Source organism: Schistocerca piceifrons, chromosome 1, assembly GCF_021461385.2.
Source record: "Schistocerca piceifrons isolate TAMUIC-IGC-003096 chromosome 1, iqSchPice1.1, whole genome shotgun sequence".
NCBI classification, from domain to species: Eukaryota; Metazoa; Arthropoda; class Insecta; order Orthoptera; family Acrididae; genus Schistocerca; species Schistocerca piceifrons.
In genome coordinates, this window is record NC_060138.1 from 470,165,220 (window position 1) to 470,188,696 (window position 23,477).

The 23,477-nt window shown below is 38.7% G+C and overlaps 1 protein-coding gene across 3 annotated transcripts in view; it reads right to left on the bottom strand.

Moving 5' to 3' along the window:
- The window catches only part of LOC124798501 (DNA ligase 1), a 130,125-nt gene that overhangs the window by 61,459 nt on the left and 45,189 nt on the right, over nucleotides 1-23,477 (bottom strand). For 2 of the 3 annotated variants that reach the window (XM_047261959.1, XM_047261943.1), the window contains exons 5-6: nucleotides 22,173-22,249; nucleotides 9,553-9,814 (exon numbers count right to left, since the gene is read on the bottom strand). In XM_047261959.1, the coding sequence (XP_047117915.1) occupies nucleotides 9,553-9,814; nucleotides 22,173-22,249 (339 nt within the window). The remainder of the gene's footprint in view (nucleotides 1-9,552; nucleotides 9,815-22,172; nucleotides 22,250-23,477) is intronic. The other variant, XM_047261950.1, reaches the window with a different exon arrangement.

A 23,477-nucleotide genomic window follows, 5' to 3' on the forward strand; every position in this document is an offset into this window, starting at 1 on the left:
AAATTCTCAGTTATATGAAATATTGCTGTCACATGGATCATATCTTGCTGGATAACAAAGGCACCACATGGGAAAGAACTATGTATTATGCTCATATACTGACATACTACAGTAAAGTGTAACTACAACTGTGACACATTTTAACTCAGATCTGAGCTACATTTGAAGTATAATGGCGTACATAGAACTGCATTGCATATACAAAATACTTAAGTAGTTACCATGTGGGCCATATTATTACTGATACTTTTATATCCCATTTGCCGCACACACACATTCACATAAAATCTGGGGTCTCTTATAACAGGTGGCTTGCGAAAGTGGCCATGCCTGAAACTAGCCAGCCAATAAATAATTATAAGCTTTGGTTTAAAAATTTAAATATGTCTTTTCTTCAAGAAAGAAATCCAAAATATTAAATTCTGCATTTAAATATTCTTTCACTTATCAGCTCCCAACTACGGTATCATCGCGAACAAAGTCATCATTTTGAAAAACAGTAAAGAACACAACGAGCAATCCATCAGACCCTGACAGAATTACAATTAGATTTTGACAATGAATATGTTGAGGAATTGGCCCCTCTCTCAAACTTACAGATGCTCTATGCCAAAGTTATCAGCTCCCTTAAACGCACTGAAAGAAATGAATGTGGATAAAATACCTAAAATTGTTGTCACACAATGAGGAGGATACCTATGACACTCACTCACTCACACCCACCTCATTCACTCACACCCACCCCACTTGCATTGATCCACAAATCTCACTACCTCAGAGGCCTCAATACAACGGAGAAGGCTGAAAGATGCTATTTCTGAGATTAAAACAAAAGTAAAATCATAGAAGAGCTGAAAGAATAGCACAAGGAGCTGTGACTGGCTGACCACTTACAAAAAACATGGGTGATCCAGTCACCCTGTTAACACATTAAGTACATCTTCCTAAAATTTTTGGAAACAAGTTGGACAAATTAAAAAAAATCTTAAAAGTCTAACCACATTCATTTCAAATTCACTTAAAATACAGTGTAGATTGCTGGAAAATCTGCCGCTGCCCTTTGGTTCAAAAATAAAACACAGTCTAGTAAAATGTGGTACACACTGCTCTGTACGCCACAAGCACCACACATGGGAGAATCCTCTTGCTGGTGCAAGAAGCCATGTGACCAAGGACTGTGGCCTTCATGAAGACAAACAAGCAGGATCTCACCCCGTCTTCAAGGCTGAAAGGAGGTATGCCCATGTAATGGGCTTTACTAGACACAGCCTATTATCTGTCACTTCCGGCCACTTGTCTTCTGATCGACATATGACTCTGTACTTCATCAGTGAAATGATTGCATGTAGGGGGATAACACATTGAAATAACTGATGATCACTACATGCCTTCTTGGCTGCTACATCTACCTCTCATTCCCTGCAATACCCATGTGTCCTGGTACCCAGCAGCAGAAAGACACCTCCTTCCCCAGCCATTGTAGTTGAAGGAGGGTGTGCCGGATACCTGAATTACTTTATCTGCTGGGTACAAGCATTGCAGAGGGCAAAGGGCACTCAGAGAATCAGAACAAACACAGAACTTAGCACTCAAAGCATGCTTCACCTGCTCAGTGCCCACAAGATCACATCCAGTTCTGCATCAGAGACAGTAAAGTCATGAGGCAGTTGAACCTTGAGGTAGTGATTGGGTAAACAACAGAGCAACCAATAGAGTCCCCATTTCACCCCATCCGAAAGGACAGCTGTAGGGTTGTGGTTTCCAGTTAAAAACACAGATAAATAAAGTATTAAAAACATGCAACAACGGGCCTATGCAGTAACCGTGGTGGCAAGCTGTTAAAACACTAGAATTGGGGTTGTATGTATTCCACACCGAGTAACTCCTGCACCCATTGCAAGGAGATCCCAAGCGGCATTGTTGTTCATGGACAATTGGAGAAAAGGCGTTTCGAAGATGGACAAACAGCAGCATGATATGCAGGTGAATTCAGAGCTGCGTGGAACTTGCATGCCTCACGCACCATGAGCAGCAGTCACTAGATGTTGAGTGACAGTTCCCCAGCCTCAGCACAGAGACTGTGTACACTGCTTGTCCTGTAAGCACCTGTGGCCAGCAGGATCCCCTCATGATGGACAACATCAATAATCTTAAGGTAAGAAGGCCTCACTGCCCCATACACTGTGCATCCACTGTCCAGCCATGAATGCACAAAAGCACTATAAAACTGGAGCACATGTGCCCTGACAGCTCCCCAAGATCTGTGGCTGGGGCACTTTATTACATTCAGTGCCTTCTGGGTTCTGGACATCAGGTTTCTCAGCTGTGGTAACGACGACAATTTGGAGTAAAAAATGAGACTCGTAAAACTCACTGATTGTTTAAAATTAAAATGGTATCCCTCATATGCAAGTCAGTTACATTAGAAATATGACGAGGATGATTAAAATGACGCACACACTTTTTCTGCAGAAAACGGAAAACCCATCTTTGCAGCCCACTCCTGTATCCTCTGCACTGTCAGTTGCAACTGACAGATCACTGTTTCAACACTGGAGGAGAAACAGAAAACAGCAAAGTCATCCACAGATAAGGAGCACTGTACAGAACTCCTTACCATAGGCATGATACTGTTCATAGTTATAGCAAATATGGGAAAAACTTAAAACACTGCCCTAAGGAACACCATTCTGCTGCTCAAAACAATGCATCAGCATGTCACCAACTTGACACCTAAAAAAGAGCTTAGCAGTCCATTGGCTGTGAAGCAGAAGCAGCACAATGACGTCAACATGGTCTGATGGTTTATCACCTGTTTTCGTCCATCATGGAAGCTTCCCATTTGCTTTTTTTGGTCTGGGAGGGCTCTGTAGGAGCTACCACTGGTACGGTCAAGGCAGTGCTAGCTTTTTTTAGCAGGCACTGCCTTGGGATATACCGGGTGCTCCGCAATGGTGGCAACTGTGGCTTTGTCTGATGTTCTCAGGAGGGCTATGGGCTCTGAAACAACTGCCACTTGACAAGTGCACTGACAAACACAGGTACTAGTGGTGACACTAGGAACTTCTGTTTGTGTAGAAGTGTTGGCTGCCAAAATTGACTTTTTAAGGGCTGGAGTAAAAGATTCAGTAACTGGGGGAGGCTGTATGCTCTTTTAGAGCTTCTTGGTCTCACCATACAAGTACCGGATGTGTTTCATTCAAAGTTTTAATTTCCCGTATCTTCCTTTCTTCGAGGAAGACACTGCAGTCCCAACTCCGTTACATACAGCTTTCTCATATCTGCCGCAAGTGGCTTCATTCTCACATACATAGGTGGAGCCCAAAGTGCTGGCATTTAAAACAGTGCATTGGGTTGGGGACATACGGCCATACACTTGAACAAAGGAAACCTGCCTTGACATGCTCTGGCAGTTTCGTGCTATTGAAAGTAAAGATTAAGGAGTAAGATTTTATGATACCCCTTCCATCATTTTTAATATATGTTACACATCAACGATCTCTTCTTGAGCCCATTCATCTTTCACACTTCCTCCTTCGTAATGCTGACTAGATCTCTGCACAGCACAACACCTTTGATGTAATTCAAGATGTTGTGGAGTTCCATTTCTGTGGCATATTCCCTGAAGCATTTAGCTTTCCGGAGGTTTGTCACTTGCTGGAAACTAGCAGTTTCAACTAACAGTCTTCCACTACAAAATCCTTGACAGGTTTTAATGTTCCTGCGATGCCCTGTAAACCATTTTTAAAATAAAAAGATGAAACTCTCTCAAAGCTGGCGTCCTTAAGTTTCACAATCAAAAACACATTATTATCAGTAGCATGCGTTCTGTTACTATTGCTAGAACTCTATGGAAGTCATGAGTCTGGAGGACTGGCTACATGTACCCTCTTACTAGAACGGGTGTTGGTACATACCAGTAGTCCACCCTTTCCGCTGGGAGGAGGAAGAGGAATTTTCAAAGGATTCATCTCAATCTCACAAGCAGCTAGGAAAATAAATAGATAGTGTGTCACGTGCCTAGGTAAGCCTTACACAACTGTGGTGCAGCAGGTTCCCCAGAGGCTGCCCGCTAATTACTGTTTCACCCTAAAAGTCACGCATTTCATCACTGTGCAGAGCATCTTAAGATTGATATTTTTTTTATAGACGTTTTTATCATCCTCACAATCTGGGCAGTCAAGTGAAGATACCCATCCTCTGTGGCACACAACATTCCACTGCCGCAACACACAGTAGTCACTCAAGTATGGCCAGTGCTTGCGGTGACAGAGGAATGGCGATGCTTAACAATCCCCTGCTCAGGAACCCCCAGGATCGCCATGCCCGTACCCTGCAAACAAATGCTGAGCCCCAAGGGAGCCTCTATTATTGCTCATATTTATGAAAAAAATCTTTTTTTTGAAAGATCCACATGGGTTCAGGAAAAGCTGCACATAAATATTGCTTGCTTTATTCATACACTATATCTCGCAACAGTAAATTTAGGAAAATGGCTAGATTTGTGAATGACAACATTTTCCCTAGGTGACTGCCTGTGGTGTGATACCAAATTTATTCAGGGTGTATACACAGACAAGGAAAATTAATTCCTGGACTTTCCAATTAAAAATAAATTTTTTTCAGTGCGAAAGTACAATTTTTTTCCCCGAGTGAAAATACACTTTTTCCATGTCAAATGACAGTATACTTTCTGTTGGAATTGTAAAACTTATATATCCTTTAAATAGTAAAGATTCCAGACAGTGGTATACAACTTCCCAGCGTCACAGTGCTTGCACAGCTACGATGACGCAAGAAGCCCACACGTTCATATGTGTAAAACATTAAAAGATCATACATTATGGCATAAAAGAAACAAGACATCACAGGATACTCCAAGAGCATCAGAATTTTGTGAACCATACTAAAATGCATAATTCAGCTTAAGTGCACATTCATGTCCTGATACGGATGTAAATTTTCTTGGAGTACCAATACTGTATCATCTCATGTTTGGTTCTTTATTATGGCATAATGTCATGCATGCTGGATGATGAAAACATACACTTTTGAAATGAAGCGAATAGTTGAAACTAGCCAACAGTGTGGAATTAAATACGTTGTTTCAAATAAAATGACTGCCTCAGTGGAAAAGATTAATAAAAGCCAAATTTCTTTAGCAAACCAACAAAAATAACTTTACTGTTCTGCAAGGCGATTAATGCTTGATTGTCAGAAAGGTGGAAATAAAATAAAATCTTAAGCTGATGACATATTTTAGGCTTCCGTAATTATGTGAATGTATTTTAATTCACTTGATAGCTCCTGGCCACAGAAATCCGTTTTCATTAGACATGAAGAGGAAACAGCAAAATCACTAAACGCAAACACAGGACACGTGGAGACTAACCACCTCTCCACAGCAACTCAGACTGCTCAGTGTATCAGCCCAGGATCAACAATATTCCTGAACCACTGCAGTACTAGACAGTGGTGCTTCCCCCCACCCCGAGCATTTGATTTAGGACACCAAAAATTTAAAAAATTGACTTTTCAAAAATACGTTCACTTTGCAGCACACATCTTTCTGAAGAGTCTGATATATAAAACATATGTGTTCGAGGAAATGTCAGACATGTTATTTGGATTTCAGTGTGCCAAAGTGCAGTGCCACGCCTCTTCACACAGCATTCTTCTATCGCATGTCACTATATTTCGCTATGTGGAACTCAAATGTGTAATATTTTGTAAGGGACAGGACAGTGGAGATAAAAATGTCCTGGGTTTCCTCTCCTGCTCGGCCAGTTTGATATCCAACTCCTCCTCTTTTTTTAAAAAAAACTCGCAATTAATATTGCAGGAAAGTTTACTTCTAGATGCAACAGGGATTCCCCTGTAGAGACATGACGCACACTATGCACACATTCAAAAATCAACTTACAATTCATTCAGAAATAAACTTACAATATGTTCAAAAACCAACAGGGATGAGCTTCAAAATTATATGAATAACCAATAGATCAACATGCGCTGGATACTAGGCGCTTTGTGAAACAAGATTTTTCTCCTCAAGAATATGAATTTGTCGCGGAGGAGGAGGAGGAGAAAAACACCACGGCGGATAATTTAGTAAAGAGAGGCTAACTTTTTATTATGGTGTAATGAAAGTGGAACATAAAAGTTGGTGACATTAATAACTGGAAAAGCGAAGAGTCCACAATGCTTTATAAATGTGAGGACATTTCCATCCAAATATACAGCTGATGCAAACACATGGGTAAAAATGACCATACTCTAACAATTCTTGTGTGCCTGGGATGCAAGGTTGGGTGTTAGAAACATGAAAGTCCTCCTATTTATTGTCCAGTGTGCAATGCAGTCCCCAAGATGTCATATCCACAAAAAATAAATGTATTGTTTTTTCCTCCTAATTGTACAAGCCATCTTCACCCACTTGACCAAGGCATTACAAATGCCCGAAACAAAAATACAGGATGATTCTAACACGGAAGAGGCTGGAATGTCTTGACACTATGACAAGCAAGGTTACATGTAAGAAAGCACCATCCTGTCAAAAATGTGCTAACAAGATTCCACTGTTATATTCTTCCTGAAGTGCTTCAAAGCTGGCTGGCTTTAATCAGGTGCTTATAGAAGCCATCACGCCAGAAAATGAAGGAATAGCAACTGAATAACAGCAGCAAATAACGGAGTAAGAAGAATATGCCATCTTAGCTTCAACAAATACGTTGAATGTGACAAAGGTGCTACCATTCTCAGTCCTATTGGTAACTGGTGAAGTCTTGCAATAACAGATGGCACAGAAACAAGGAGAAAGTGAACATAAGAATGAACCAGAACTTTTGTTGCTTCCTACTGTGTCAAGAGCTACTGAAACAACGGACACAGTTACATGTTATGTTTCAAGTTCTGATGTCGATGAAGAAGTGATGAATGCGTTAATTAAGATGAGCAATACAATATTAAAATGGACAAAAAAGCAGTCAACTATTAACATGTTTTTCAAACCTTCGTGAAAATAGGTCATAGTGTGGTTAGGATAAAAAGATTATGCTATGTTGAAATGGTAACCCCTTTTCAACTAATGGCTGGAATTCACTAATGAAGAGATGCAAAACAGCATTCATCTGTTTTTGGAGATGTTTTATACATGTAAGCTGAGTGATGGGTGGATATTCAAACAATAGGCTATAATACCTCTAGATATTTGCCTACATCCAACTCAGGACAGAACTGCTTTTAGTCTTGTGAAATAGTATTGAGGCAAATGCCACGAATAAGAATCAGGCTACTGACTATTGATTTTCAGAAAGTTTTCCAACATCTAAGATAGCTAATAAAGTTGTGCTCTATATAACAATACCTTGGGTGCACAACTTTGAAATCCACATAGGTAACAATAATAATGGTGTTTTTATATGTGCTCTGGAAATATGGTTTCTGGTGGTGTTACAGAATTCACACTTTGTTTGTATAGACATCTAAGTGTCCCACAAAACACACTGAAAAAAAAGAAATTTGTGTTTTTTGGTGAACAAGAATAATAATTGTATCTGATGCACTACATTCTTGCACTGGCTGGACTTTTGATTTCGCAGAACGTTATTACTCAGTTCCAGGACATACCTTTTGTCTTCCAACAGTGACTCTGTTGTAATTGAGAAAGAGATTACAAAAACAGGCTATGTCTTTAAACCGGAGGACTATTACAGTGTGGAAGAGAAGCCCCAAGTGAAGAACCACTTCCTTGTGCACAGGATGACAAAGAAAGATTTATAAAATTTTTAAGCAGCAGCTTCAAATCTAACTAGGAAACAGCCATGCACATCTGAGCAGAAGGCGGAATTCCGAAAAATTTGGGCCATGGAGAGCAAAGCCAGGAAACCTGGCATTATCGAATTTAAATAAAACGACTCTCCATTGGCTTTTTGGGAGGAAGATGAGGTTTTTCACAAAAGCAGTGGATGACCTTGTTAACACGGAACATTAACAGATTTCATCCCCATCACAGCTTATTCACACTTACAAGCTGTGTGAGTACTTTTGTCCAGGTGGCAGAAAGATTGCTGTTGCAAAACACAAGGACTTTATCTCCTGGCTCTCTTAAATGCCTGAAAAATATTCTCTTCAACCAGACACTCGTGGTGAAAACAGCGAGAAGGAGGGGGAACCATACCGATAAAAGTACGGATTTTGATGCAGATGCATACTTAGAGCCAGTGTGACTTGAACCCCAGACACTACTAGTAATTCTTAAATGCAACAAGGAACTCATGTCCAAGTAAATCTGAACCTAATTGCATTTTAACAACTTAGTAATGAAAATTGAGCTGTCATAAAAGTTAGCCTTTCTTTTAATTTCATTATTCATATTTGGTAACATTTTACAATAGATATTAGAAGCCGATTTTAATTTTCCTGTAAATAACTGCTTATGAACTAAAAAGATGACTGTTAATGTGCTCAATTTCATATGAAAAAGATAAATGAAAGTGCAATTCCATACTTTTGTAATTCAGATTCCTCTCACACTCTAGCAATCAAATGCAGTGACTGTGATAGTAGCTGAAGGAGTGTACGTTTCATTTTAAATGCCTCAATGTTAATCAAATCAGATGTTTGGAAAAAGAAATACATTTATTAAACACAGGCATCGCCTGCTGGGGACACAGTAATTAATGTACAGATAAACTGCCATAGATTGGGTATTACCTGATTTGATTGATTCAGCATTGGTGATGATGATAATGATAAGCAGTACATCAAACAGCTAACATGAATATCTGAGGATGCTCACGTCTGAGAGCAAAACTTTTTCAAATAAATAATAATGACATGTAGCATTTTACCTATATATTAAAAATTAAAATAGTTCATTATACAACACTGTGCACAATATCATTCTGGCAAGAGTGTTTAAAAATTAAATGTTATATTACCTCCAACACGACCATGAGAGATGTTCAAATAAATAAACAAGATGAAAATTGATTTATGATTTTCCAGCTGAAATTCATCCTCACCTTTTAGACACAATAAAAATAACACACTTTACAATGAAATAGCCTGTGGTTGAAAATATGCAATTCCCCCCCCCCCCCCCCCCCCTCCACCTTCCAATGGGCCTTTTGTTCCTAACGTAATAACTTTAATTTCAGCCTCCTCTCCCAACCACTTATCATTGATGTGTTTAATTATCTACTTTTGTATTTTACGTAAATAATTACAGAACACAAATTTATTTTTAACATTACTGCACATCACTGTTCTATTTGAATCAACACTGAACGAAAACTTCAAGCATGTATGTAAGTATTATGTTACTGTTAATGTTTCATCAGCAACATATGCAATGGAAAACTTTGATTTCCTTTTTTCTTCTTTATAACTCAAGTTACATTTCAATCAACTATAAACCATATGTGTTGCTGTCAGTGATTAATTTGTGCTTTCCTTCAATTTCTTCTACAATGTGAATGATAATCCTCCTATTATGTAAGATATGGCATGAAGGAAGATACATAACTCACAATCAAAAACTTAACTTACCGAAAAAACTGTGTATTTTCTTTGATGGGGAATCCTTTGTTGGAGAATCCTTTGCTGGAGAGCTTTTTGTTGGTGAACTCTTTGTCGGGGACTTTGCGCCATCTTCTTCTTCCTTTCCACTGTCACTATCCTTTGCTAAAGATTTTGCAGTCGTGGATTCTTTTGAGCTTTTGTTTTCCTTGTTGGTATCTTGCCTCTTCTTTTTCCCTTTTTGTTCTTTACTCTTTCTGGATGGAATACTCTTTTCACTTTTGTCTCTCTGCTGAGAAAGGAAAAGCATATAACAACACAAATAACCCAAGCTTCCTTTACATGTCATATATAAGAATACATCACTCTCAGATGGAATCAAACAATCTGATTTACTGTGGCAGCTATGGACCCATATACTTCATGGTAACAAAATTTTCCCCAGCCAAAAATATAGGTAAAAAGCACGTGTTAAGAGGAAAGATAAAGTTATTCATAACAATGTGACATTTCACTTGAGAAAAATGAGATATTACAAGGAAATCGAACAGCGCAACACATCAATAGTGGCAGCACTAAAATGAGCGTAGTTTGAACATATTATTTGAAGCCTTGTCTAAAACCAGTTTGAAGTAAATGATAGGTTACATGTAATTTTCGTTTCACATCCAGCATGTCAGAAAAATGAGATGATGACAAAAATTTACAAAGAAAAACTAGTACACTAATTTACCTTCCAAAGACATCAAGTGAAATGGTCCTCATGAACATAAATAGATCTTAAACATATTTTCATTTAAAAGATAATAAATAATTTACCACAAAACATGTAAATGTTCAATACACTGAGATACCTAGGATAATTCTTAAGCTATTGTAGTCATCACGTATCATCAAATAGAAAACTCAATTTACAACACTTACTTTCAATGATCACATTACAGCACTGAATTTGTACGGAGATCAGATTGATTTGTACGGAGGTCAGATTGTACAAATACTCACATTACTTGATATTATTAGTAGCATATACTGTCAGTCAGTTCTACTAAGAAGTTTATCACTGGAGCAGGGGGTGGCAAATAATAAATCCTTACAGCTCCTCTTGGTTATGACTGCTGGCTAGTTAAAGAAAATGTGTGTTCCTGAGTAACTGACTCCTTTCTGGACCAAAGTTAAGAGACTTTAGATCTTTGTAAAGTTTATTCCTATTTTTAGTATTAATTCCATGAACTAAACTGTTGGTTAAAAATAACTACTGTATTTACCCGATTATAAGACGAGCCTTTTTCTCAAATTTGTCATTCAAACGATACACCCGAGAAAGGCAAAAGTCCTGAGGTTGAGTCTCGATCCGGCACACAGTTTTAATCTGCCAGGAAGTTTCATATCAGCGCACACTCTGCTGTAGGGTGAAAATTTCATTCTAGAAACATCCCCCAGGCTGTGGCTAAGCCATGTCTCCGCAATATCCTTTCTTTCAGGAGTGCTAGTTCTGCAAGGTTCGCAGGAGAGCTTCTGTATAGTTTGGAAGGTAGGAGACAAGGTACTGGCAGAAGTAAAGCTGTGAGGACGGGGTGTGAGTCGTGCTTGGGTAGCTCAGTTGGTAGAGCACTTGCCCACGAAAGGCAAAGGTCCCGAGTTCGAGTCTCGGTCAGGCACACAGTTTTAATCTGCCAGGAAGTTTCATATCAGCGCACACTCCGCTGTAGAGTGAAAATTTCATTCTAGAAACATCCCCCAGGCTGTGGCTAAGCCATGTCTCCGCAATATCCTTTCTTTCAGGAGTGCTAGTTCTGCAAGGTTCGCAGGAGAGCTTCTGTAAAGTTTGGAAGGTAGGAGACGAGGTACCGACAGAAGTAAAGCTGTGAGGATGGGGCGTGAGGCATCCTTGGGTAGCTCAGTTGGTAGAGCACTTGCCCGTGAAAGGCAAAGGTCCCGAGTTCGAGTCTCGGTCTGGCACACAGTTTTAATCTGCCAGGAAGTTCCTTATCTTGAAGAGTTCTGAAGGGTAGAGCTTAGAAAACAGTACTTTCATCCAAATAGGCTAGAGTTTTCCCAACACGCAGTACCACTCAACACAGTATCGATCTTGCTCTATCAATCACGTTACATTTGACTTGCAGCATTAGTGTGACTGGATACATGAGAAACTATGAATTGGGCACTATGACAGTCTAATGCTCCACTTAAAAAACTGACAATTTTGCGAAACACAGGAGGAAAGAGCATGAAATAGCTTTAAATTCTATCAACTCACAAGCTTTTGTTGTATTTGAATACGTCTGCAATAGAAGTTATCATATATATCATACACTAGTTATGCTGGTGTATACACACTTATGCTACTTTTTAAGTAAAGGTAACATTCAAAGTTGAAAATTTTGTCCTTCAAAAAACATTACATTATTCTGAACCCAAATCAGTATTTTATTTGGTCATGAGAAACTGATGATTTATGAACTGCATTGCAAATGAAAATTTGGTAGCTGTTCACATGTTCCAATACCATGGGAAAATGTTACTACCTTTTAATCGGTTTTAGAACAAGACAGTGATATTCAGAAGAAATGAGAAAGAAAATTAATACAGAATTAAATGTCTAACAAATACTACAAATCACATTAAACTGACTGCAATTGTTATTGCAAGCATAGGTTAAAGCGGAAAGACTCATGGTAGGGGTAGCACCAACAGGTGATATTAAATCGTGGTACGAACGAAGTTTGAGAATTAGACTCAGTCATTATTGCAATCTTTTACTTATGTATTATTTGCTATTGTTACATATGACCTGCACCTTAGAAGACAGCGCTGTCCATGTTCCACTGTTGCACAAGCACAACACTATGGAAGGCTTAGTGGCGAACAGTGACATGAGCTTACCTGGGAATTATAAGCATTTGGGAGGGGGGGGGGGGGGGGGTGTAGCTGGCAGCAAATTTCATCTTGCCGCCAACCATGGGACTCTATACTGTGTACTTTGGCTTTTTATGAATGTCTGCCATGTCTATGAATTTGTACTTGGAATTGAACTGACTTTAAAATGGGACAAATACTCAACAATGGCATGTGATTCTGCAAGAGATGCAAGAGTCTAGAATGGGGGCAGTGGCTTGCTTACCTGTTTTGTGCAGCAATGTTGTTGATGCTCACTGTGTGGCATGATGCAACTGACTGGGATTGGAGTAGCTTGTTCTATACAGCCAATGAGAGAGCAGTGGGCGGACAATATGTTTTTGTAGCAAAAGATATAACATTCTCACATTAGTATAGAAGCAAAATCCGCTATGTGATAAAAAAGTTGCAACATACACGGAAGAAACAGCTAAATATTTGTGACAAAGAAGATATGTTTCACAGTTGCCCTGTTAGGATGACAACAATGATGATTAAAAATATAGTGGTACCACAGTTGACAGGCTAAAAAAAGCAGTGAAGATAAAAATTAATGCAAACAAATTATTTTCGTTTATTTTCATATTCCTATTACTATCAAAATGGAGACAACTAATAAATGACGTAAGTTTACAATACATGTAATGGTAACTTTTTAGGCAGATACCCTACACCAATAAAAGTTTGTAATTTTGATTAGTCAAATTATCAAATTATGTTAAAAAATAAACTTTTCTCAAGGAGCATCTTTAAAAAAGGGATCACCTTACATTCAGGGTTGTCTTATACCCAGGTAAATATGCTACATTTTTATGACACACTAAATTTATTCAGGAGCAGTAGCTAGTATCTGGACGTTCGAGTTCACGCCATGAATAATTTGTATTATGTTTTTGGACTCACAAAACTTTAGCTTGGCTTGATGAGTTAAGCCATGACATTATAAAATGAAATCAAACACAGCAAGCTAGCTTGTTTTACTTTTAAATCATATATGCCTGACAATGTTTGCATTGCAAATAAACATTTGTTCACGCACTTCAGCAGATTTGTGGTATACTCTAATTGAACTTACTACTTGTATTAATCCCAAGACATAACACTGTAAGCTAATTCTATCCGTTTGTTGTCATATTTTAGGATATATTGCTGGGAAACTTATTGCAAGTTCTAGATTACATGTAGTGTGTGTTTTCATAGTTTAGTGGGTAAGAATGGGCTACTAACCATTCAATAACGTCCATGACAATTTATCTAATACTACTTACTGCAATGTTTGTATCATTTGAAAAGAGAATAAACTTGGCATCTGGTAATGTTACAGATGAAAGTCACTGACATATGCAAGGAAAATTAAGGACACTAAAATGGACACTTGTGGGAGAGTCAAGGTTTCAAAATGCCATTCAATGAGAATTAAAACTGCTAGACAAAATCTGTTGCTACATTGCAAGACCAGGACACCCACTTCAACAACTGCAGTCAATAAAGGAAAAACTCTCTATAACTTTCTGTATCAGTTTTCAGCTAAGGCATGACAGTCTTTTTCTTCTTTTTCCTAAACTAAATGATGGATTTGTGAACACCACAATGACGCCAATGCAGAAATCCAGACAGCCGTCAGAACACAGTTCAGGAGTACTAGCTGGATTTTTTCCCATATCACCTTCAATAAATCATTCCAGCAGTGAGAGAAATAACATCAGTTACTTAGTAAGTGTGAAACTAAAGAAGGTGTGCTACAACAAATATCAAATGTGTGTAAGGGTCAACTGCTTGCACGCAGCCGTACAATACGTTAACACACGCTTGCCAGCCGATCTGTCTGGAATGCTGACGATTCGCTTGGTCAGTAGACGTGCATCCGGCCACACTGTGATGGGGAGTATGCAACTGGCCGCTGTCCACAGCGCGCTGTATTAACTAGCGCAGCCTCAGGTGTGAATATTTCACTTTTCTTAGCTCACCATGGAGCCTTTCGATACAACCGTAATTCGCCGGTGTTAGACACAGTGATGATGGGTGCGCATAGCGTGCATGTTTTATAATCCGCCTTTGTTAATAAAACTGTTGCAACAAGCAGAAAGGTAAAGCGAACAACAGACAATCTGCCAGATCTTTAAATGAGTACGGGGATGTATGGGCCACCGCTCCGTCCACCCCTTGTCAGAGACAGTGATTCCTGTTAGTTCCAGGGAAAATCAGACCGAAAATGACTTTGTGATAGGTGCTGTATATCGTGGGAGAAACATCAAACTACTTATTGACACAGGAGCACAGACTTCATTAATGTGGTGTTGCATAGATAAACGGGATAAATTGAAACTGCCGCTATTAAAACTGAGGGGGTTAAATGGAGGAAAGCTATGTAACTATGGGGAAATTGACGTAGAGTTAATTCTTGGCCAAGGACAAGATGAAGGTGAAAATAAAGATAAAGATAAATACACAACAAGGGTGCAAGTAGTTTCAAATAACGGAATGCGTTATGACGGTGTACTTGGATTTGATTTCTTGTCCGCTAACGAGGCAAAGATATTTGTTGCAGAAAGAAGGATCAGACTAGGCCGTAGTAACTACAATCTAGGAAATCGTTCTTCAGATCGTACTCAAAGGAGCAGCAATACTGACATCACGGGAATAGACCGCCCAAACGATGCATTGGTTCAAAGCGTCCAAGTCGATGTTCAAATTAATCAGCCTCAGCAAATTCCCAAGGGAGCAGGAAAGACAATCTACGTTGAAGTTAAGTCACCCCGAAGCAAGGAAGGAACTCTGTAATTGGCTCTGAGCACTATGCGACTTAACTTCTTAGGTCATCAGTCGCCTAGAACTTAGAACTAATTAAACCTAACTAACCTAAGGACATCACACACATCCATGCCCGAGGCAGGATTCGAACCTGCGACCGTAGCGGTCGCTCAGCTCCAGACTGTAGCGCCTAGAACCGCATGGCCACTCTGGCCGGCAACTCTGTTATTAATTGAGCGATCCGAGAAAAGTGAGTTATTGGATACAATGCATTGTTATGTTGCTAGAAGTGTAGGTGTCACTACAATGGTGAGAGAGAATGTCACAAAAGTCCCGGTTACAATAGCAAATATGAGCAATGAGGATATTGTTTTGCCACGAGGAATGAAATTTGCTAAAGTGTCGAATGTAAAGTGAGGTAATACAGCTTCCAGATGAGATAACAAATACTGCAGTTATAAATAGATTTCTGTAACAGTACCGCAAAATTACAATGAGGAGACGATGTTAATAATGAACTGAAGTGCAAGATTTGGAAGAAGATAGAACATTTGACAGCTGATGAACAGAAGATTTTAGCGCCTGTTTTGTTGGAGTACGCAGATTTATTCTGAAAACGTGCAGCCCCAATCACAGAGCAACCTTACCAAATACAATTCAGTCGAAGAGAGTCAGTAGAAGACATGGTCAAAGAACAATTAGAAGCTGGAATTATAAAACCAAGAGATCCTTCAGACCCATCATGGAGTTTGCCTGTTGTAACTGTAAAGAAGAAATCAATTTCTGGAGAACCACATTTCTGTTTTTGTGTTGATTACCAATCTCTGAATGCTATGACCACACCCAAAATTTACTCCTTACCAAATTTAGTGGAAACCTTGGATTACTTGGGCAGATGTCGAATTTTTTCAGTATGTGATTTAACAAGTGGTTATCACCAGTTAACAGTGCATCCAGATGATCAAGCAAAAACTTCATTTGTAACAGCAACAGGAGTATACAAGTATCTTCGTATATCATTTGGACTTCGTAATGCTCCAGCTACATTTCAACACCTGATGGGTTCAGTTTTACGAGGGCTCACCCCAACACAAGCTCTTGTTTACCTTGATGATGTAATAATTTTTGGTGAAAACATGAAGCAGCACACTGAGATACTACAAGCTGTTTTTGAGTGCATAAGAAGTGCAAACCTGTCTTTATCAATAGATAAATGTCATTTAGCACAAAGTAAAGTTAACTATCTTGGTCATGTTATAACCAGTCAAGGTGTTTGACCTGATCCAAAATTAATTGAAGACTTCAAGAATTTTCCTGACCCACAGAATTTGAAAGAACTACAATCATTCTTGGGATTGTCAAATTTCTACAGGTGATTTATAGCCGGTTATGCGAATATAGCATGTCCAATGACACAGCTACTGAAGAAAGGAGCCACATTTAATTGGTCAACAGAATGCAATAAGGCAATGGAAGAACTTAAAACTGCTCTAACCACAGCATCAGTGTTAGCCTATCCAGATTTCAGTACACCTTTTATTCTTTCAACAGATGCATCCAATTTTGCCACAGGTGCAATCTTGTCTCAAGAAGTTGATGGTCATGAACATCCAATCTCATTTGCTTCCAGACAATTAAACAAAGCAGAATGTAATTATACACTACCATTGAGAAGGAGCTTTGTGCTTTGGTTTTTGGTATAACACATAACAGATGTTTCTTAACAGGAAGAGATTTTACAGTTACTACAGATCATGCCGCACTTAAATGGTTATTGAGCTCAGAGGATCCAAGTTCCAGATTAACAACATGGGCATTAAGACTGAGTGAGTATCAATTTAAGGTTATTCACTGACTTGGTAAACAACATGTGAATGCTGATGCAATGAGTCGAAAAGTCAATGTTTGTGTTATAATAAGTCGAGAAGAAGAGTTAAAGGCAGTTTAGGAAGAAGATCCACAATGCAAATTATGGATAAATGATCAACGTTTTGTCCAAATAGATGGATTATTGTATAAAATCACTTGTAAAGGAAACCACCTAGTTATTCCAGAAAGCATGAAAGAGCAAATCATGAGAGAACAACAGAATTCTTTATTATCAGGACATTGCGGTAAAAAAGCAACAAACATTAAAATAGCTCAAATGTTTTGGTGGCCGACCCACAAAGCTGACGTTTTCAAGTTTGTTTCACAATGTGATTCCTGTAACAGATTGAATAATGTAGGAAAAGTAGAGCACCATTGCAAGAACTGCCAGACAAGTGAACAATTTGAACGAGTAAGACTAGGTGTCTAAGACTAAAGATGGAAACAAACACACATTGACAATTTTAGATCATTTCTCTAGATACCTTCTCATGATACCAATAGCTGATCAGAGTGCTGAGACTATAGCTAAAGCTTTTGAAAAAGAATGGATTCTTAAGCTTGGATCACCATTAAGTATAAATAGTGAAATAGTGATCAAGGAACGAATTTTATGAGTGAATTACTTATAAACAGACTTGTAAGCTCAAGCAAATAACTCAGTTAAGGACAACACCAACACACCCTTAAGGAAATGGAAGAGTCAAGCAAGTCCACAGAACAATTATTAAAATGGTTAGCCATTACGTGAGCAGCAAACACGACAATTGGGATGTCTGTTTACTGTACTTGGTAAGTTGTTACAATGTCAAAATGCACAGCTCAACTGGCCTAAGTCCATATGAGATCGTCTACGGACTTTGCACGATCGACTGCCGGAATCAGCAAGGAACACGTAAGGGATCTAGCACGCAAGCTAAAGGAAGCATGGCGGGGAGTGAAACAGCAGAATCATCAATCCTTCCTTCAGCAAGCAAGACAACATGACCACCAAGCAGCAGTGCCACAGTATCGAGTTTGAGATCTTGTGTATCTGAGCAACATGGTGCTAAAGAAGAGTCAAGTCAAAAAGTTTAAGAAGTTTTGGAAAGGACCATATACAATCTTGGAGGTGTTGTCGCCAGTAACTCTTAAGCTCCAACCGCCTTCTCATTCGATTGTCGTTCATGTCAATCATGTAAAGCCATTTCTGGGTAGATTACCAGTAGTATCGCAAGACGACGAGGACCGACCAAGAGGCAGACCTGCTGTTCTCAAACCCAGGAAGCAAGAATCGCGAGGTTGCAGTCCAGACTTCGAGGCCGAGGCATCGCCACATTCCGAGCGATCTTGTTCCAGACACCACTAGTGTGTGAGAGTGCAATGCGTGTGTTTATTTTAGCCTTGTGCTTATGTGAATGTGTTGTGAAAATTTAGTATTGAAGCTATTGCACGAGTGCACAAGTGAAACTAAACCTTTTATTCCACAGGTTACCACAAGAAACTCATTTTTTTTTCATTGTTAACTCTAGTATTTAGAACTAATTAACCATGTTCATTTTTATTCTAATGCTGGCTATGATAGCGTATTCTACTAATGCTGTAGTAATAGTACCACAGAATACAGGTGTTTTGTTTGAACCACGATCAGACATGGTAGTTTCAACAACTAATGCAAAACTTGTCCTCAAGTACAATCTGAGTGAAATCCGGCAGCAGTTCAATTCTGTAAAGAAGCAAATTGACCTAATTTGTTCTATTAAGGGTAATGATAAAATTTTGGAAATGGGTACATCTTGGTATAATAACTGGATCACAGCCAAAGTGCAGGTAGTCTACATTTGCTAATTATGAGCAAGAGATTTACTGTATTTTAAAGCTTTTGCCACATGAAACTTTAATTAGGGATAAACGTGTCTGGTTTGATTTTGGAAGGAGTATCCTTCGTACTGAATTTGGTACTTTAACTAGTCGAGATCTACTGGAAGTTAAAGGCAAAATATTAGCTCTTGAACAACAGTCCAGTAGAGATTCAACTAACCTCTCTCGTGAAATTATTGTAGTAAAGAGTATGCAAAGAACCATTAATAACCACAGTTTTCATTGAACAGATAGTAAAGCAATTTAGCTCACATTTCCACGTACTTCGTAATGAAACAAATGCAAATATCCAATAGCTATTCCAAGGATTAAATGCTGTAAGTGAACACTTAGATTTAAACACTCTTTTGTTAAGGATTACTTACGTTTATCAAATGCTAGAATTGATGCCATTAACTTAAGAACAGCCTTAGAAAGTAGTTCAAATGATTGATTGAGCAGTGTACTACTACACATCCAGAACAATATTTACAGATCCTACTACCAACTGAACGTAAGCTAGATGCAACATATACTATGATTTACCCTGTTAACTCTTACAATTTATATGCTTATCACAAGTTAACCACCACACACTCTTTGATGATTAAAGATGAATTAACTGTTACTGTTTCTATTACCATTGCTAGATCAAAGCATAATTTTGAAATGTAAAAGATTTATACTTACCCTGTGAAATGGAGACAGGCAGGTATTCATGTAAAGTATGTACTGAATGATTATCTACTGATCAGCATGGATCGAAGATATTTTGTGTCCTTAAATGAAAATGACTTGCATATGTGTAAACGTAGTCATAAGTTTATTTGCCCTGAATCGGCAGTTTTCTTAGACAGAAGAGTGTACAGCTGTGAGAAAGAATTATTTATGAATCATCCCCCAAGAGATGATTGCCCTAGAATTTTAACGTATCTTTATCATCACTTTCTTAAACGATGTTCTGAAGGTATAATTTTCTCATTTAACTCCACCCTTGATGTCACATTTACATGTAAAAACTATGATACACCAGAGCTACCCTTTATACTAAAATTGAACAATGGTGGATTAATCTTGACTGCCACACATTGTGATTTATCATGTGAACTATTTGATATGCCTAGTGTGTTGCCAACTACATTTCATGCAACTGGACATTTGACATTAACTAGAATGTTATCTGTTTATTACAATGATTCATATCTACTAACATATGGAAAACATTCCTTATCAAGTTTTTCTGAAGACAATAATTTAATTAAGGACAGCCATGAAAATGTAATCTCTTCCAATGAGTTAAATTTCATTGAAGCAGCAAATAGAATTAAGTCCTTCGATTCCTCCAGTAATGTTAATGCATACTTGATTGTCAGTATTGTGTTTTTATTGCTTTTAATAATTTGTCTTTTGTCAACAGCATTTGTCATGTATGAAATTGTCATCTTGAAGGCACACTTCTCTGTACCAAGCGTTACTGTGTCTGCAAATGAAATACATGTTGCACTGCCTTCTGATGCCACAAATGGAGAAATAGATTCATAACGCCCAGGTCGTTTTGAGCCACCTATGGTTGCTCTTTTTCTCTGGGGAGAGTGATGTAAGGGTCAACGGGTTGCGCGCAGCTGTACAATACGTTAACATGCACTCACCAGCCGATCTGTCTGGAATGCTGACCCCGATTCGCTTGGTCAGTAGACGCGCGTCCAGTCGCACTGTGACGGGGAGTACGCGACTGGCCGCCGTCCACAGAGCGCCGTATTAACTAACGTAGCCTCGGGCATGTCTCTTTTCTTAGCTCACCATGGAGCCTTTCGTTACAACCGTAATTAGCCGGTGTTAAGATGTCAGACACAGTGATGATGGGTGCGCGTAGCGTGCATGTTTTGTAATCCGCCTTTGTTAATAAAACTGTTTAAACTTACTTCTCGTGTTCGCATACTGCCGTACCTAAAGGACCCACCACTTACAAATTCTGACAAAATATTCATGTAATCATCATCCGGGGCAACAACACAAGCTATACCCCCTTATATGTGGTTCGATTATGAAGTAATTCTCACACAGTCAAATAACACGTAACAACTTACGTGTAACTTATCAGTTCCATTACATCAACTGTTACCTCTAATTCTCCACACAATTTTCTCTACACATCCTCAATTTACAGTCAAATTCCTCTTATTCATTTCACATCTGCAATCTGTAACAGTGATCGAGTGGAGAAAAATAAAAAAATGAATAAGGCAATAGAAATTACCTTATGTCTACATTACTTTCGTCATTACAAATGTTTCATTTCCCCATACAGTACGTTAATTTATGAGCATCATCTGTTACGAAAGACACAACTGTGGTACAAGAAACAGAACATTCTCAATAGAGCACTGGTCCTAGGATTACGCAATTACGAGAACCTTGTGAACATTTATCAGTAGGAAAAGAATGGGTTTCAAATTACAGTTCTCTGGGAAAAGAATCTGGTATGCGAAAACAATATATGAGGGTTGTCCAGAAAGTAAATTCCGATCGGTCGTGAAATGAAAACCACTGGGAAAATCCAGTAAAGCTTTGCACAGATGTGTTGGGCAGTGTGTCTAGTATGCTCATCAATCGTGTCATGTTGCTCTTTTCAGTTTTGAGTGAACAGTGAGCACATAAAGATGCGTAGGGAATAGCGTCTCCCACTAAGTATGAGGGCCTGGTTAGAGATTTTGCCTGTGTCATGGAGCCCACATAACACAACTGTCGAGCAGTTCCTTCTTCATGCCAATTCTCGACCGCACATTGCAGGGGCAATGAAGACACTCCTGCAGTGTTTCCGATGAGAAGTGTTTGATCACCCACAATACAGTCCGTAACTGGCTCCCCCTGAGTCTCATCTCTGCTCACAAGAACCACAGGCTATGAAAACAAAATTTGTTCACAGAAGAGCTGCAGACCAGTCCAGATAACTGGCCAAAAGCACAGGCAGCTGCTTTCTATGATGAGGATATTGGAAAGTTGATAAAACACTACGACAAAACTTGAAGTTGGAGCAGCGAGTACATAGAGAAGTAGGTGGAAGGTGTACGTAGCTGTTGCAAATAAAACGTTTCTGGTTTTCACTGTGGTTTCCATTTCGTAACTGATCGGAACTTACTTTCTGGACAACCCTAGTACTATGAGTCTTGCTACAGAAAGAAAACAATGACATTTTTGTGATCTCTAAAATTAGAGCTTCAGTTGCAAGATTTAGTGTAAATATTTACTGAACTGTCAAACTTTATAGAACAGTCTCGTAACTCTGTCCTTACATTTGCTTCTGGGGTAGATGCTTTAATAGATGCATCAGTAGCACTGTTCTTGGTAGTACTTCCAACAGACTCTGCATCTGAAAACAACAGTATTTTGCTTTAATTTTATGGAAAAGTTCATTAAAAACATAAAAAGCCATCAATTTCATGACAATATCATCTACCTTTTACTGTTTTGCAATTAGTTCAGTATTTGCAATTAGTTCATTGCTCATATCTCTCACTTGCAAGAGATGGATACATGTAGTGAATACAATATTTTTGTGTGTTATTGCAGTCATCATAACTAGTCACTTTCATTTTTCCTCATTTCTTTAAAATCATAATTTCTTTTTAATGAATAAACATTCATCCTGAAATTGCTGTAACATGCAACAATGCATACCTACTACTAGCCATCAACTGTGTAGCATAATTAGCAACCTGAACAAACGTCACAAGTAAAAGGGCTGTGAATGTGATATGCATATTATGGCTCGGCCATCAGAACATGGCCTGCATAGACTGAGGCATTTGGTAGTAGAGGAGGCCATTATGAGAGTGGATGGCTTCAACAAGTGTCGATAGTTGTGTCATTTGTGGAATTTTCGTGACAGCAGATGATTTTGCAATAAGACATAGGAGATGGTATCTTTATGTGAGTGATTCTGTCTGCTTGATTTCTTCTGGAAAATAGGTTGTGACAGTTATCATGCAATGTAATTACATTTCATTTTCTGTTACAGGGTACAAATTTCATAGAGAAATGAGCAGCTCATATTAAAGCTTCAACACTCTACAAAGAAAGATAATGTCTGGTCCATGAAGTCAATATGAAGTAAAAAAATCAAATGTGTTTACAACCTTGTGTATCACATGAAAACAGCTCTTTTATAGCATTATTATATGTCACAAGAAAGTTTTGAGAAACCACTTCACATAATAATTGGGAGCACTGAGAAGCACTCAACAAACAAGAAAACCAACTGAGACAAACAAAAGACCTACGACTTGCTTGAGGCAAGTTTCACCCTTTACAATCTCCTGAGCCTCACACAAAAGTCAATTTTTCCCATTTAATTTTTACTGCAGCTGAGTGACAATACCTCTCCCTGCAGCAGATTCCTTTGAAACATTCTTGTAGTTTAAATCATCTTTGCTAGACAAGATGTACTATTTGATAAGCTTGTTGGTTCGCATATTTCCACAGCGTGCACTATACAATGACTTTCATGGCAAATCCATCGTTCAATAAAGTTCCCACATCTGGCAGCAGTAAGTACGTGGCAACATTAAATGCACCCTCCTTGTGATTGACCCAATACA